The sequence below is a fragment of the Scophthalmus maximus genome, chromosome 15 (genome assembly GCF_022379125.1).
Source record: "Scophthalmus maximus strain ysfricsl-2021 chromosome 15, ASM2237912v1, whole genome shotgun sequence".
NCBI lineage: Eukaryota > Metazoa > Chordata > Actinopteri > Pleuronectiformes > Scophthalmidae > Scophthalmus > Scophthalmus maximus.
This window is the reverse complement of record NC_061529.1, coordinates 18745301-18760898: the sequence shown is the minus strand read 5'-3', so window position 1 is coordinate 18760898 and position 15598 is coordinate 18745301. Positions and strand designations below refer to the sequence as shown.

The 15598-nt window shown below is 40.0% G+C and overlaps 1 protein-coding gene across 7 annotated transcripts; it reads left to right on the top strand.

Annotated features, from left to right (window-relative positions):
* The first annotated feature begins 1099 nt into the window (after positions 1-1099).
* On the top strand, positions 1100-15173 carry LOC118286673 (matrilin-3). Of its 7 annotated transcripts, none has more exons than XM_035611298.2 (16): positions 1100-1474; positions 1872-2036; positions 3603-4178; positions 6751-6870; positions 9468-9587; positions 9752-9871; positions 10034-10153; positions 10410-10529; positions 10791-10910; positions 11175-11294; positions 11457-11576; positions 11840-11959; positions 12271-12396; positions 12573-12692; positions 13836-13937; positions 14240-15173. In XM_035611298.2, the coding sequence occupies exons 1-16, from the start codon at positions 1168-1170 to the stop codon at positions 14290-14292; spliced, it is 2529 nt and encodes an 842-aa protein (XP_035467191.2). In that variant the 5' UTR covers positions 1100-1167; the 3' UTR covers positions 14293-15173. The 7 variants fall into 7 exon arrangements, with proteins under 7 accessions (XP_035467191.2, XP_035467186.2, XP_035467187.2 ...); XM_035611293.2 differs by having other exon boundaries at positions 3603-4307; XM_035611294.2 differs by lacking the exon at positions 9468-9587 and having other exon boundaries at positions 3603-4307.
* Positions 15174-15598: the final 425 nt, after the last annotated feature.

Below are 15598 nucleotides of genomic sequence, written 5' to 3'. Positions count from 1 at the left end.
TTCCAAATGAATTCCCACATAAATGGTTAGTAAATTGACAACAAAAGAAAGAAAAGTGATCAGAATGGAGAGACAATTTTGTTCTCCTGGGATCTAAGCAAACTCCATCTGCAGACGGATATGTACAGTAATAAGTGTGATATGGTCAAAAGCTCCAGAACAAAGTAAGTGGGCCTTGGGTTGATGTAATGTTGAGGGCTGCTGTTTTACAAATTCATAAATGAATTAGCATCCTGAAAACCATTTCTGCATGGTTATAAAAATTCTGATTTGTAAAACTTAAAAAAAAAAAGGAGTTGTTCGCCCAGGGCGCCACACAAGCTAGAACCGCCACTGGGTGGAGCTGATTCTAGCATTAATATTTGATATGCTGCATGCTGCAGGGGGCATCAGTTAACGTACTGTAATCACCTTAGTGTCATTCCACCATTGAATATAGCGTTACAGTACTGTACTGATTTGGGAGTGCAACTGCAACTCTACAGCTACATCATTTATGAAATGATTATACACATGATATTGTTAAAACTGCTGTTGTTTTATTATTAATTAAAAGAATACAATAACATGTCGTATATAGTATAATATAATGTTTTATTATTGACTGTTAAATACAATGTGAATGTCATGCAGGTCCAGGGTGTCAAGCACAAATGAAGTGAATGTGAGTGCAGAAATACAGAAAAGTAACAGCAACTGCTGTGAAACCAACCTCACTTGAAATACGGCCACACACTGAGACTGGTATCATTCCCAGTCTTGATTGAGCATGTATCATCTTTGTGTGATAATATGCGCTGGGTCGGCTTCGGTGGCGCCCGGCTTCATAATGAACTACGACAGTCATGGGAGTGTTATTGATATTTCTCATCAAAATTCCTACTGGAAAGCAAATAAGTGTTGTACTGCCCTTTTGTGGCTCCGGTCCGGAGTGGGACGGGGGCCCCTCCCGCCCCCGGCGGGATTTATGCATAACTTCTAAGAAAAGACAATTTTCTTTTCTCCGAGGGTCTCCTTGCCCCCCCCCCCCCCTTGACGACGGGCCTGCCTCCCCCTATCTCTGGATTGGACCTGTTATTCCCCACGCCTTGTGGGCCCCTTGGGGCAGCTCGTATAAGTAGGCTGCATCCAGCTTGCGCGCTGTTGGAGACCCAGAGACGGCAAACCATGGCTTCATCTATGTGGGGACTGGTTTGCGTCATGGGCTTGCTGGCCTCGGGGAGTCTGGGAACGTCCCCGCAGCTTAGGCCAGAGCAAGGGCGGGTCCACCCAGCGAGGCCCCTCGTCCCGCGGGGGGCCCCGCGGGTCCCCGCGAGCGTCTATCAGCGCATCGAAGACATGTCTGTGGAGCAAACCTCCGACGAGGCACCGAGCGCGGAGAGCGACGACACTGGCCGCGGCTTCCCGCGGAGCGCGCCGCCGCCCGGTGCCAACCACCTCCAGGCGCAGGAGCGACGCGGACCTGACAGCGCAGGTTGGTACAGGCTGCACGTTATGGATCAAATCCAACGAAGAAACGCCCATCTGTCGTGCATTTTCTCCTGACTCGGCAAATGTATTCTCGAACACCGTAAAAAAAACTTTTTTTTTATTATTGAAAATGTCTTTGCATATTTAAATGAATGCTGCTATAATTCTATACCAAGGGGCTACAACGTCTTGGTCATTTTCTACCAGACGAGCAACATGTAATTTTGTTTGAAAATTGAGCATCATAACATAAGATAAGAGGATACCCACAGGGCTGTGTGTGTGTGTGTGTGTGTGTGTCACATTCACATGAATGTCTGCCTGCCAGTGGCATTATGCTTTCCATAAGCCACTGTTCTAATGCTTTTCCCTCTCCTCTCTTTTCCTTCCCCCTGGCAAAGCCGGGGGCAGTAATTCCAGGTTTCATCGCAGTCAGCCTGCCCATCACTGGGTGCCCAAGAAAAGCGAGCGGCCCTCACAGCTGCAACTCACTGCTGCACCATTCACATCCTGGCAGCCTGCTAAAGACTCCAGTGTGTTCCCTGCATCCATCAGAACTGCCGCAGGTATAGCCATAACCAACACACTGTCATATAACTCCCAAATAGACAGCTATGGAGTTGAGGATTGTCTTTCCTGGCACATGTGTAAAATGAGTATACATATTTGTTTTGCTTTCTGATGTAAGAAACTGATAAAGTCCACTGATATTTAAGCTTGTTGAACTCATGCTGATGCCAAAGCTACTTGATTCGTCAGTTTTGATTGCTACTTAATATTGAGCCTTGCTGTTCAGAATATTCTTCCTTGTAAAGGTGTGATGGTATTAGTTGTCCCGAGAAAAGGTTGATTTTTATTATGTGTTTTAAAAGCAAGCTTAAAATGATATTCTCAAATGACAGAATTCCTTTTTTTTAAGTCTACGGGGGTGATACCTTTGGGGTTCTGAGCCATAATAATTTTAGCGATTGTATTGTACAACTCAAGCTATTGAAGGGCCAGTCATATCCTAACCTTTTTTTGTATTCACCAGTTTAGTTTAGAGGTAAGATATTTTATGATGCTCATGTTATTTTAATAATTAGTATTAGTCTCCCAAAATGGGGTACACAATCTTTTTTCCCCAATTGATTTAAAAAAAATAATAATTGAACAACATGACAGATAGTGTAAGAAAAGTGTAAATGTAAATGTACATTTATGTATCATTGATGCAAAAAGTGTGGAGTGTAGATACCTATCTATCATAGGTTTTATTTCATGGTAGAGCACAAATGATCATCAAATATAGGTCTGTACCAGAGGGTGTATGATTACTGGTATGTGGAAATGTGAAAACTTATTTTACAGAAGTTAATGTAGAAAGTTGCAAACAGCGATATGCGGGCCCTCGCACATGCGAATGTCGTGGCGTGTCGCAAGTCGGGATGTGTCGCTGATATCACCTCCTGTGTCCACATATACCATGCGTAGAGTACACCATGTACATTTCGGAGAGATGTTTCGCACGGATCGCACCATGCACCTTCGATTCATAGCATATACTATATGCCAGGTACAACACAAAATGACATAAGGGGGCACCATGGAGTCCCTGGATCACACCTGGTGCCAAACCTCAGTAGCGGGAGCAATTTTTGATGCGTATGCGAAATTTCATGAGTTTACGTTTATGGGAACAGCCTAAAAAATGAGCAAAAAAATCCTTACGGAAACACTAGTGGCCCTGCACCTCCGGTGCAGGCCGCCCTCTGGTTTACACCGGGGGCACCGAACCTTCAGTGCTCGGGGCCCTAAAATGAAGCTTGAGGTAATTTGGGACTAGAAAATATTATTTGTACAAAATTCGGGTTTCCATCATCTGCACTAAAAAACTTGTGCGTACAAATCACAGTTCCATGCCCATGTGGTACAGTATCTCCGCAGCCGCTGTAGTGGTTAGATGTCTGCAGCAAACTTCAGCTACGGTGTAGCTTCAGATCTAGATGCACAAAGCTGTGTAAATGCAGGCTGTAAGAGCAGACCAGAATACTTCCTTTCATACTAACATTTTTAGTATTGTAACTTCAACCAAAGACATTAGAAAAGTAGACTTTTGAATTCTTTTAAAACGTTGATTTTTTATTTTACAGCAACAAGATCCAACTGCAGAAATCGGCCTATAGACCTGGTCTTTATCATAGACAGCTCCCGCAGTGTACGTCCTGCTGAGTTTGAGAAGGCCAAGGAGTTCCTGCGACACATGGTGGAAACCTTGGAGATCGGGTCCGATGCCACACGAGTGGGCCTCGTCAATTATGCCAGTACAGTGAAAATCGAGTTCCTGCTTAAGACATATTTTGACAAGTCTGCCCTAAAGCAGGCACTGGCCCGTGTTGTGCCCCTTGCATCAGGCACTATGACAGGCGTGGCCATCAAGACTGCAATGGAGAAAGCATTCACTGCGGAGGCGGGGGCCAGAGCTAGTTCCACGGACATCGCCAAAGTTGCTATCATAGTGACGGACGGGAGGCCCCAGGACAAGGTGGACGATGTGTCAGCTGCAGCCCGTGCATCTGGGATTGAGATCTACGCGGTGGGAGTAGACAGAGCTGATAAGATGTCCCTCCGCCTCATGGCCAGCCAGCCACATGATGACCATGTCTTCTATGTGGAGACCTATGGTGTTATAGAGAAGCTCACTTCCAAGTTTAGGGAAACCTTGTGCGGTAAGGATGATGATAACGGGAGTGCGGACACTCCATTAAATGGTGGAATTGATGATTATGGTCTAGGCCTAGATGGCAGGACAGACGGTAAAGGAATACATAATGAAAATGGCGATAAAGGAAACAATGGTACGTCAGACACATCTTTTTTAATTCACCTGTGATTATATGGGCAGCACCATAGAGGGAATCGCCATTCTAAAGTAAACAGTCCTCTTCTTTGGTCTTTGAGAACAAGGGCAAGGTAACTACCAATTTAAAGCCACGTTCTGTGTGTGCGCGCCATGAAATGTTGTTTACTAACTGTTGCCACGCAGAAAGTGGAAAAAAATTGTTTAGTGTTAATGCAGTCAGCATTAAAGAGGTACAAAAGTGGAAGTCGTGTACTAACCAACCTAAAGAAGAAGGCACAGCTCTGATAACTGGTTGGTCTGCTGATTCAGAGTAACATCTATACACTTGAATACTTTGAAATGGTTGAAACCTAAAATGATGCAGCCTGTACTTTTCACAGGGAGCGCGCTGCTCTTTGCACTTTGCGCTGTATCTGATGCCTCATACCGTGCGCCCTGCTCAGTTACCTGAAAATGTGCTCAGCTGCCCAGGTCCACAGTTTGAGCTTCTGTCAACATTAACAGCCACTTATCCTCCAAGGCAAAAACTCATTTAGCTTGTGCTGAATAGGACTAAAATACAGTGGAGTGGATTTATAAAATCTTTTTATTTTATAAGTAATTTTTTAGGAAAAGAACCTTTAATTTGATTGTGTAAAATACCCACTGAATGCATGAATAGACATTATGTTAACTGTTGATATGATAATTAAAAGAAAAGGACAATACAAAACGTATTTGCTTTCCAGTAGGAATTTTGGATGAGAAAGATCAATAACATTCTCATGTCTGTTGTAGTTCATTATGAAGCCGGTGCCAGCAGCCAGTTAGCTTAATTTCAGCACAGACACCGAAAAGTCTGAATCTGTCTGAAGGAAACAAAATCTGCCCACCAGCACATTAGTCAACATATTATATCCAATTTGTTTAATTTATACAAAAAACAATAAGTGTCAAAACAACAATGTAAAATGTAATAAATTCTAATTCATAGTGTAGATAATTTGTAGTTGTTTACAAATTTTAACCAAAAATGATGAAAATGGTGAAAAGCATTCAATGTTATTTTCTGCTAAATGTTCATTTATTTATATGTAATGTCGTATGCTTATAGGTTTAGGTTACAGGGATGCTAGCCCAACTCTCCACAAAATGTTACTACTATTGCGTTACTTTGCACAAAAACGTTTTTGTGTTCCCTCTCAATACATTTGCAGTCCCACAACTAAGAAGGACTGCAAAAATATTTATGCTTAACAAATTCCCACCATGATCTTTCAGGGCTCTGTACATCTCAATAATCTTACTCGAGTAAAGAATGGATCGTAAACTGTCATTATTTACATTTCACCTCCCAACATTCATGTAACATTCTCACTGATGTCAAACTTACCAAGTTAAAGGTGACATATTATGCAAAAATCACTTTTTTTATGTTTGTGCACATAAATGTGTGTATCTGTGGAGCCTTCCAGCCCACAAACTGTGAAAAAAGACCACCCTGTTGTTTGTTCGTGAGCTGGCTAAACCCTACAGCCTGGCTCTGAACAACTGGTTCAGATTTCTTTCCCACTGTGGTGTCACAGTTGGACTCTTTTGGGGTAACCCCGCCTGCAATCTGAGAATCTCCACTTTTCTGGTGAAGGGGCATGACATTTCCTAAACATTTTGAAAACATTTGACCAATCACGACAGACTGGGCCAGCCGGCCAATCAGAGCAGAGTTGGGATTATCGGGAGAAGGGGCTAAAAGAAAACCAGGCGTTTGAGACAGAAAGTGAAAAGAGGAGCTGCAGGAATGGGCAGTATGAGAACAATGATACCTTTTCTGAACATTAGAGCATGTGAATCTTTTCAAATGGTAACCCAAATTAAAAGTATGAACCTGAATATAAGCATAATATGTCCCCTTTAAAAATCAGGATCAGATTCCAGTCAAACAAATTCAAAACCTTGCTCTTGAATAACAGCTTGAACCTGAGGAGAGAGCTCAGTCAACCTCTGTGTTTCACTGAGACCAAATTCTCTCGTCCACAACAGTGGCGTCACTACTAAAGACAGTTATTGTGTTATTGTGATGGTGAGTTGCCTACATTCGATTTTGTGTTTGCATGGATTCTACTGGATTATAGAATTTTTTTATTGGAAGATTAAGAAGCATGATTATTCAGATGACTTAAACTCAAAGGCCAGTTTAACATTCAAAAAAGATAAATTACTTAATCTCTACTTTCACAAATAACGCAATAATTGAAAAAAACATTACTAATAAATCCCCATAGTTAAAGTACAGAGATCAAGCAAACTAATCTGCATGTGGCTATGTAAAATTAAAGAAATAGAAATTAGAAATTAATCAGTCTAATCAATCTATCTAGCACAGATTACCAACCAATAACAAGATTATATTGATTTAGTTTGACTTAAGCCAATCAGACATTGGGATGTTTTTTTTTCAGGTTTGGATGTATGTACCCAGGGACACAATTGCCAGCACATTTGTGTCAGCAGTGGCAATTCATTCAACTGCAAGTGTCGCTTCGGCTACGTCTTGAACCCGGACAAGAAAACATGCTCACGTAAGACTCTTAATCTTTGTTGTAATGTTTTTTGTCCAGTGTTGATCTGTCTCCAAATCCCTTTGTGTTGCGCTGTGTTTCAGATGGGGAAAAGCTTCATTAGAGGTAGCAGTGTCTAATTAATAAAATAAATTAAGTAAGAATTTAGATAGAGCCTTGGAACTCTTTTGTGATTTACTGAAGACAAAAATCTGTAGGAATACCTTGACTTGGAAACTGGTCAATGTATTTCCTTTGGTATTATTAAAATATTTTCTTGGTGCCATCATAAAAGCCATTAAAGGACACCTGAGGAGCTTCCTCTTTGCTTCAGGTTCAGTTGTGGTGGTAGCTGCTTCGATGTGGGTTATCCTGGAAGGTGGGAAGTGAATGCTTTGTTCAACTTGAACTTGTACCAGGTCATGCAAAGGACAGCTCTTGTGACTATTTTTCGGATGTTGTCCGGATAGTTTACCCAAGCTGGTTGTTGAGCTCAGCTATGATCAGTAACATGTATGGTCTCTTTTCAGATTTGGATAAATGTGACCAGGGATATTTGTTTTGAAAATGGCAATTCTTACCCCTGTATGTGTCATGAGGGGTATATGTTGAATGCAGGCAAGAAAACATGCTCACGGAAGAACCCTTGACAGCAGCTTTCATATCCATCTCTTTGTGCATTATCTCAGTTTTCCCAAAAATAATGATTCAAAAAGAGGAATGGAGCTTGTTCTAAAGGTTAACATCAGTAATAAAATGAATAACGGATAGACAGAGGCACCCACAGTCCAAACTCACCTTGACTGAGATGCGAAGTTACATATGGACCTGCCTCTTCTCAGGTTTTGATCCATGTGCCCATGCGCATGACTGCCAGCACATTTGTCAAAACAATGACGGCTCACATATCTGCAAGTGTCAAGTGGGATATTTGTTAAATGCTGACCAAAAAACATGCTAACGTAAGATCTTTTGCCTTAGTCCAGTGTAATGGTTTTCAAGACTAAAAAACTGACATGCTTGGATACGTACAGAAAAAGACTTAAAAAGCATTCGGCTTTAAGTCAGTTAGGAGTGAGTAGTGGACGATGGTGTTAGCTGGAAGTGTCTCATTTCGGGTACTGAAATGGAATAATTGATGGAGTGAATACTGATTCAGGAACACGGAAACCGTGGATGTCCTAAACAGAAGTATTTATTATAAGAGCTCAATATTGAGGAGACTTCCGGTTTGCTACACAGATCAACAGGTTCACAGTGTTCGGCGTCCGAAGATAGTTTGCCTATCTACGGTCTCTGTAGTGTATTAAGCTTTGAGTAATGTAGTCATCTCCCCGCGACTATGACACCTCGAGTGAGACTTCAGCTGCTCAATGATTGTTTCGGCTTGCCATAGATAAGATGACCTTGCTTGGTGCCTGAGAAGACTCATCTTAAAGTTTTCTAGGGGATGATAGACGGAGATTCCTCAACAGGTACCACCAGGGACATGACTGCCAGCACAATTGTGTCTCAAATGGTAATTCCTAGTTTTGCAAATGTCATGAGGGATAAAAAATTGAATGCAGACCAGAAAACATGCTCGCCAAAGAACCTGAATTTATATGCATGTCAGGTTGCAGTGAAATAATAGAGTTACTTTGAATGAGCAAGAAGTTGGGAGACTAGGATGTAAGCATGTAAAGCTGTGGCGTAAATGATCATCATCTCTCTTCAGGATCAGATCCATGTGCCCAGAAAACATAATCGCGTAGGAACTTGGGCCTTATCATTGTATGTCGAGGCACTTGTTGTTGCTGTTATTTGGTGTTCTTGATCAAATCCAGGAAGAGACAGAGTAATGGTTTTTGACATTCATATATTTTAATTTGGCTAATCATGGGCTTCTTAGAGGAAGTTTGCTTTGGATATTAGCTGTGGAAGACTGGATTGGAGACTGACACTGATGTACACAGCCATGACCAACATAACTTGTACATTTTAAGGTGACCAATTTAAAGCTCCAAAACTAGCAATGTAATCCATGACAGATGTAATTGATTTACTCAACTTTCACGTTTGGATACATGCCTACCAGTGTATTTGTTTCAAAAATGGTTGTTCTTACCCCTGCAAGTGTCATGAGGGATATGTGTTCAACGTGTGTGGGTGCCATGTGTCTGGGTTCCCATCAAAAGTCATTACCCTAGGTGCATGACTTCATCCAGAAGTCTTATAGTCAATAAATAACTCAGGTAGTAATATTATTACAGCCCCCAAGCAAAAGTTAATAAAAAACATATATAAGCTTAAGTAGATTTTCCACAACTGTTTAGGATTGTAAATAATGATTTATTTTAAACCATCTGGTAAGGTACGGTAGATGATCATGATTTAAATACTACATTAAAGAGATTGGAGAGCCCCTTCACACTCAACTGTGAAGTGTCTCTCTTCAAACAGCGATACCTGGCTGATAAACATGACTGCCAGCAAATTTGTTTTAGCTTGAAGATTATTATGCATCAATTGTAAGAGGAGGGATGGCCAGGCAGAGGCTCCGTCAGTCCATTCTCTGCATGTAAGATGTCATGAGATGTCATAACATGTGGACATTTGATGTCCATGTCTCTTTTCAGGTTCAGATGCATGTGCCGATGGACATGATTGCCAGCACATTTGTATAAACAATGATGACTTGTACATCTGCAAGTGCAGATTGGGATTTGTGTTGAATCCAGATAAGAAGACATGCTCACGTAAGAAGTTAGAGATTGTTTTAGATGCACTGATGTTTTCAGGGTGCGCTTCAAAATGTTACACTATATGTGCTTGACAGCGATACCCCATCCTAGGTTCTATTTCACACTAAGGGTTCCTTGACTAATTTTCTTACTTAGATGTTGGAGTGGTTTCTTTTCAGGTTCAGATGCATGTGCCAATGGACATGACTGCCAGCATACTTGTATAAACAATGATGACTCGTACATGTGCAAGTGTCGAGTGGGATATGTTCTCAATCCAGATAAGAAAACATGCTCACGTAAGAAGTTACACCTTTCTTTGAGATGTGCTGAAGTGTTCAGGGTTAGCTTTAAAATGCACTACTATAGTTGCTTGACTGCAATACCATATGATAGGTTCTATTACTACAAGGGTTCTTTGACCGATTGTCTTACTTAGATGTTGGAGTGTTTCATTTCAGGTTCAGAAACATGTGCCCAGGGACATGACTGCCAACATATTTGTGTCAGCTATGATGACTCGTACATTTGCAAGTGTCGAAGTGGATATGTGTTGAATGCAGACAAGAAAACATGCTCACGTAAGAACTTGGACCTTTTTAACAGATTTTCCTGGGATCTCACTGTTATTTCCTAGACTGGTACAGTAAAAAAGTTTGCCAGACTTGTTTGATTGAATTAGTTTGGTAAGTTTAGCTCAGTTTTTGAGCTCATTCTGATCAACCAGTTTGATCAAATGAGGGAAATTGAGCAAATGGCAATAATCATCGGGTTAACAATGGATAAAGGGGTCCTTCACTTATAGACAGAGTAAGATGTGGAAGTGTTAATTTTCAGGTTCAGATGCATGTACCAATGGACACGACTGCCAGCACATTTGTGTCACCAATGCTGACTCTTATGTCTGCAAGTGTCGAGAGGGATATCAATTGAATACAGACCACAAAACATGTTCAAGTAAGCACCTCAATCATTTCATTATGCATATTTGGTGTCTGTTGCATCATCCATTCTCTTAGATACACCACTTTTGGAGTTTCAAAGACATGCTCACGTGAGAAGTTAGAGATTGTTTTAGATGCACTGATGTTTTCAGGGTGCGCTTCAAAATTGTACACTATATGTGCTTGACAGAGGTACCCCATCCTAGGTTCCATTATATATTAAGGGTTCCTTGACTGATTTTCTTACTTAGATGTTGGAGTGTTTTTGTTTCAGGTTCAGATACATGTACCCAGGGACATGACTGCCAACATATTTGTGTCAGCACTGATGACTCGTACAGCTGCAAGTGTCGAATGGGATATATGTTGAATGCGGATAAGAAAACATGCTCAAGTAAGAACTTGGATCTTTCTAATTGATTTTCCTGGGATCGTACTGTTATTTCCTAGACTGAAATGGTAAAAATGGTACTGCTTGATGTGTTTTATTGAATTGGTTTCATAAGATTTACAAAGTTCTTGTGCGTATTCTTATCAACCTCATTGTGATATATTGAAATAAATTGAGTAAATGGCAATAGTCATAGGGTTAACAATGGATAAAAGGGTCCTTGACTGATAGACTGAGTCATTCAGATGTGGGAGTGTTTCTTTTCAGGTTCAGATGCATGTGCCAACGGACATGATTGCCAGCATACTTGTATAAACAATGATGACTCGTACATGTGCAAGTGTCGAGTGGGATATGTTCTCAATCCAGATAAGAAAACATGCTCACGTAAGAAGTTACACCTTTCTTTGAGATGTGCTGAAGTGTTCAGGTTTGCTTCAAAATGAATTACTGTAGATGCGTGACCAAAATATCCCATCATAGGTTATATTACTCACTAATGGTTCTTTGACTGATTGTCATAGTTGATATGGGAGTGTTTCATTTCAGGTTCAGAAACATGTGCCCAGGGACATGACTGCCAACATATTTGTGTCAGCTATGATGACTCGTACATTTGCAAGTGTCGAAGTGGATATGTGTTGAATGCAGACAAGAAAACATGCTCACGTAAGAACTTGGACCTTTCTAACAGATTTTCCTGGGATCTCACTGTTATTTCCTAGACTGGAACAGTAAAAAAGTTTGCCAGACTTGTTTGATTGAATTAGTTTGGTAAGTTTAGCTCAGTCTTTGAGCTCATTCTGATCAACCGCACTCTGATCAAATGAGAGAGATTGAGCAAATGGCAATTACCATAGGGTTAACAATGGGTAAAAGGGTCCTTCACTTATAGACAGAGTCAGTCAGATGTGGAAGTGTGTTCTTTTCAGGCTCAGACGCATGCACCAATGGACACGACTGCCAGCACATTTGTGTCACCAATGATGACTCGTATGTCTGCAAGTGTCGAGAGGGATATGTATTGAATGCAGACCAGAAAACATGTTCACGTAAGCACCTCAATCATTTCATTATACATATTTGGTGTCTGTTGCATCATCCATCATCTTAGATACACCACTTTTGGAGTTTCAAAGTACAAGAGTTTGAGTGGACACATTATTTACTGTATCATATCAAACAGTCAATTGATTTGAGCAGTCCAAAATTTGGTGAATGGTATTGGAGACTGGGCATGTCATCCATTTATTGGTGACATGGTTGAGGGATCCACTTCTTTTAAAGGGAACTGTGACGAAATGCTCTGATTGTTTTCAACGTCATGAGACTAAATCACTGAGGAATTAGCTTTTCTTTTCAGTTTTAGGTTTGGATGCATGTGCCCAGGGAGACGACTGCCAGCACATATGTATCAACAATGGGAACTCGTACATTTGCAAATGTCGAGTGGGATATATCCTGAACCTGGATATGAAAACATGCTTACGTAAGAAAATTCTTCCTTTCAACATTTTTACAAGATGTTTGATGTTATTCTATAACAGCTACTAAGGATATGGATGATATTCATGATATGGATTCCATGCACATTATGGAAATGATAACCAAGTGTTTTTTGAATGAGTTACAGGGTCAGTTTGATGTGGCAATCTCTCTTTTCAGGTGCGGATGCATGTGCTCAGGGGCATAACTGCCAGCAGATTTGTATTAACAACGGTGATTCCTACAATTGCAAGTGTCGAGTGGGATATGTGTTGAATGCAGACCAGAAAACGTGCTCACGTAAGAATTTTTTTTCCCCAACATACCTTAAGGCGTCTGTGCACTGAATCCTAGGTTGTCTGTATTGTAAGTTTCTATAGCCCAGCATTTCTCACCAAACCCTGAGTTTTAACGAATTGGCTATTGCAATAAGTATTCAGCTGATAAAATCTACCAAGAGCTGTGGAATACATGGACATGGTTTCCATGAGTCCTCTAAAAAAAGAGAGTGGTTGGTCCGTGTGCTTGACTTGACAAGAGCCATTCTCAAACCATTCTAAACCATACAAGATGATTTAAGGTGAGGTCCCTCTTAATTCCCTCCAATATAGATTTCCTATATATCATGTCATATTTTACACAAGCTTTGACCTTAAATGTTCTATAGGTTTAAGACCATTTTCTGCATAGAGGAGTTCTGAAATAAGCATGAGGAAATCAGTCTAACCTTTTGTATGAAATATCACAACACTGACTGGGTGATATGCCTTTGTCTATAGATGTAAATATATAATGTGTAACTTAAATTTTAAGTCACCTTTCCTTTATGTCTTTGTTTTTTGCATTCTTCAGTTGTGGAAAAGTCTGTAGTTGACAGCAACCAGAACTACTGTGTCCAGCGACAAGTGATACAGCACTTCTCCTGATTCCAGCCATTTACAGCACAGTTAATAAAACGTGTGCTGAGCTGGTGTGAGGAATGCGAGATAGCCAAGGCATTGGAAGTTGTGGTGTGAGATTGCTGCAAACTTTGGTCCAAGTGAAAGACCAAAAAATAAAATGGTTGTAATTTGCCTGTTGCCTATCAATTATCTTTTCAGTGATCGGTATATTACACATATGATCATGTCTCAAAATCCTAGTTAAAGCTAACTGCACCTGACCTAATAAGCATTCCTATATTGTGATTTACTAGTTGAAGTGACCATAACACTTTTAATATATTTTCTAATCTCAATCACAAAAGAAAAACCATGATTACTCTCTATTGTTGAATCAATGTTAATTGTGATGGGTTTTTTTTTTTGTTTCTTTTTTTTACCTACTCTTAATAAGATTTGCAAGCTTCGAAATGTTTAGGAAAAAAAGTATGCTACACTAAACATGGTGAAACACCGTTCATGTGATCTTTGACGTTCTCTGTTTTTCTTATCACTTTTTCAGAGGAAATGAGAAGTGAAATAACTCAAGATGCCTGCATGTGTGAAGCTCAGATTGTGTTCCAGAAAAAAGTACAGTCAGCCATCCAGGAGCTGAGCAGAAAACATATCCTTTTTGCATCGCACAAGATGATGATCTACAGATAGAGAATGATTGTGAGACTTAATTTGAAAATATTATGTGACAGAAATATCTGATTTAGATTTTGTGTACAATACGAAAATATTGGCAGTTGCAATGATATTTTTTCCATAAGTGCATTTGATTACAAGAAGCTGAATCTGAGTCTAAACTTTGACTCTGCTGATTTACAGTTGTATGTTTCTATATTTTTTCCAGTGACACGATGAAATGCCAAACATTGCAATTCAAAAAGAAAAATCCTATTTCCTTGACTCTCTGTTTACTTGATGAACTTTCCGACAAAGTGAATCTGATAGAAGATGATCAGCATTATTAAGAACAGTGATACCATCAGAAGACATGTTAAGGACAAGCAATGTATTCCGTAACCCTCAAAATCTATCAATCAGTCATGTCTATTATGTATATGAGATTGGGTAGAGACCTGCATGGAATTAATGTCTCATGTAGTATAAAAGTTTTTTTTTTAAACATAAACCTGTTTTTTTGCATTCCCAACACTGTTTGTTATTACTTATAACTGGTGTGAACTTCTACAGACACCTGTGTATTTGTAAAAGTAAGCCATTAATAATATAGTGAATTGATAGAAATAGTTTCAGCATTAATATTTTTAGAATTTTTTTTACCACATCTTTGTTGTGTATTCACTGATTTTACAGCATTTCTTGGTCAGCTCTTGGTTCAACACAAAGACTCCATCGATAATCAAAATGCAACAAGTAATCTCTTATGCAACAATAGTATTGTTGCTATCCCTCTGATTGCAGCATTATTGCGGAAAAAGAAAAGACTCCTTTGTACTATAATCGTTTTCTTTAAACTGGAACTATTTCAACACTTTCACTGCACAACTGTGACTGGCAACTACTGTTTTGTTTGTAGCAGGCTGGTTTTTCAGGGGATAGGGAAAAAATAGCAGTTTAGGGAGCTTTTCTTTTCTGGCAGCAGTCTTGGACGTTAGACACTAATTTCAATGCAAGTTTTGAAACAAGTAGATTTTAAGTTAAGAATAATTTAGCTCCGTAACTAGTTGAAGAATTTCACTGTACTGTATTTTCCACTGTGTCATGTCTGTAGAACACATGAAAAATGTGATGGAGGACTATGTGTTGGTGCTTATTTGTAAGAAAATAACTTTTCTGTATTTTTTCTATTGGGAAGTTTCACAAGGAAAATAAACACTCTGAAACAATAGATCAAATATATCTGTTTAATGTGTGTATTGTACTTGTTACTAAGCCACAATCATGATTTGTTAAGTGTTGGTTTATTAAGACTTTTCCATGGCGCTCTAATAATCCATGGGCCAGTAGCGACTGGTGGGTAACTTCACTCAGGAGGCAGACTATGTGACATGTCTGCAAGCGCTCGCACACACACCTTATAGTATTTGTCTAAGTGCAACCCACTACAATCGCACAGCTCGTGACAAACGTAATGACTGTGAATGGCAGAGAGGAGAGATAGTGTGCTGCTATTTTTTTTTACATTATATTCATTTTGCTGACACTTTTGTCCAAAGCAACTTACAATCATAGAGGCAGGTAGCATTAAGGGCCTCATCTAAGGGCCCACACTAGGATGACCTGGAATCGAACCCCGACCTTCTGTACCAAACT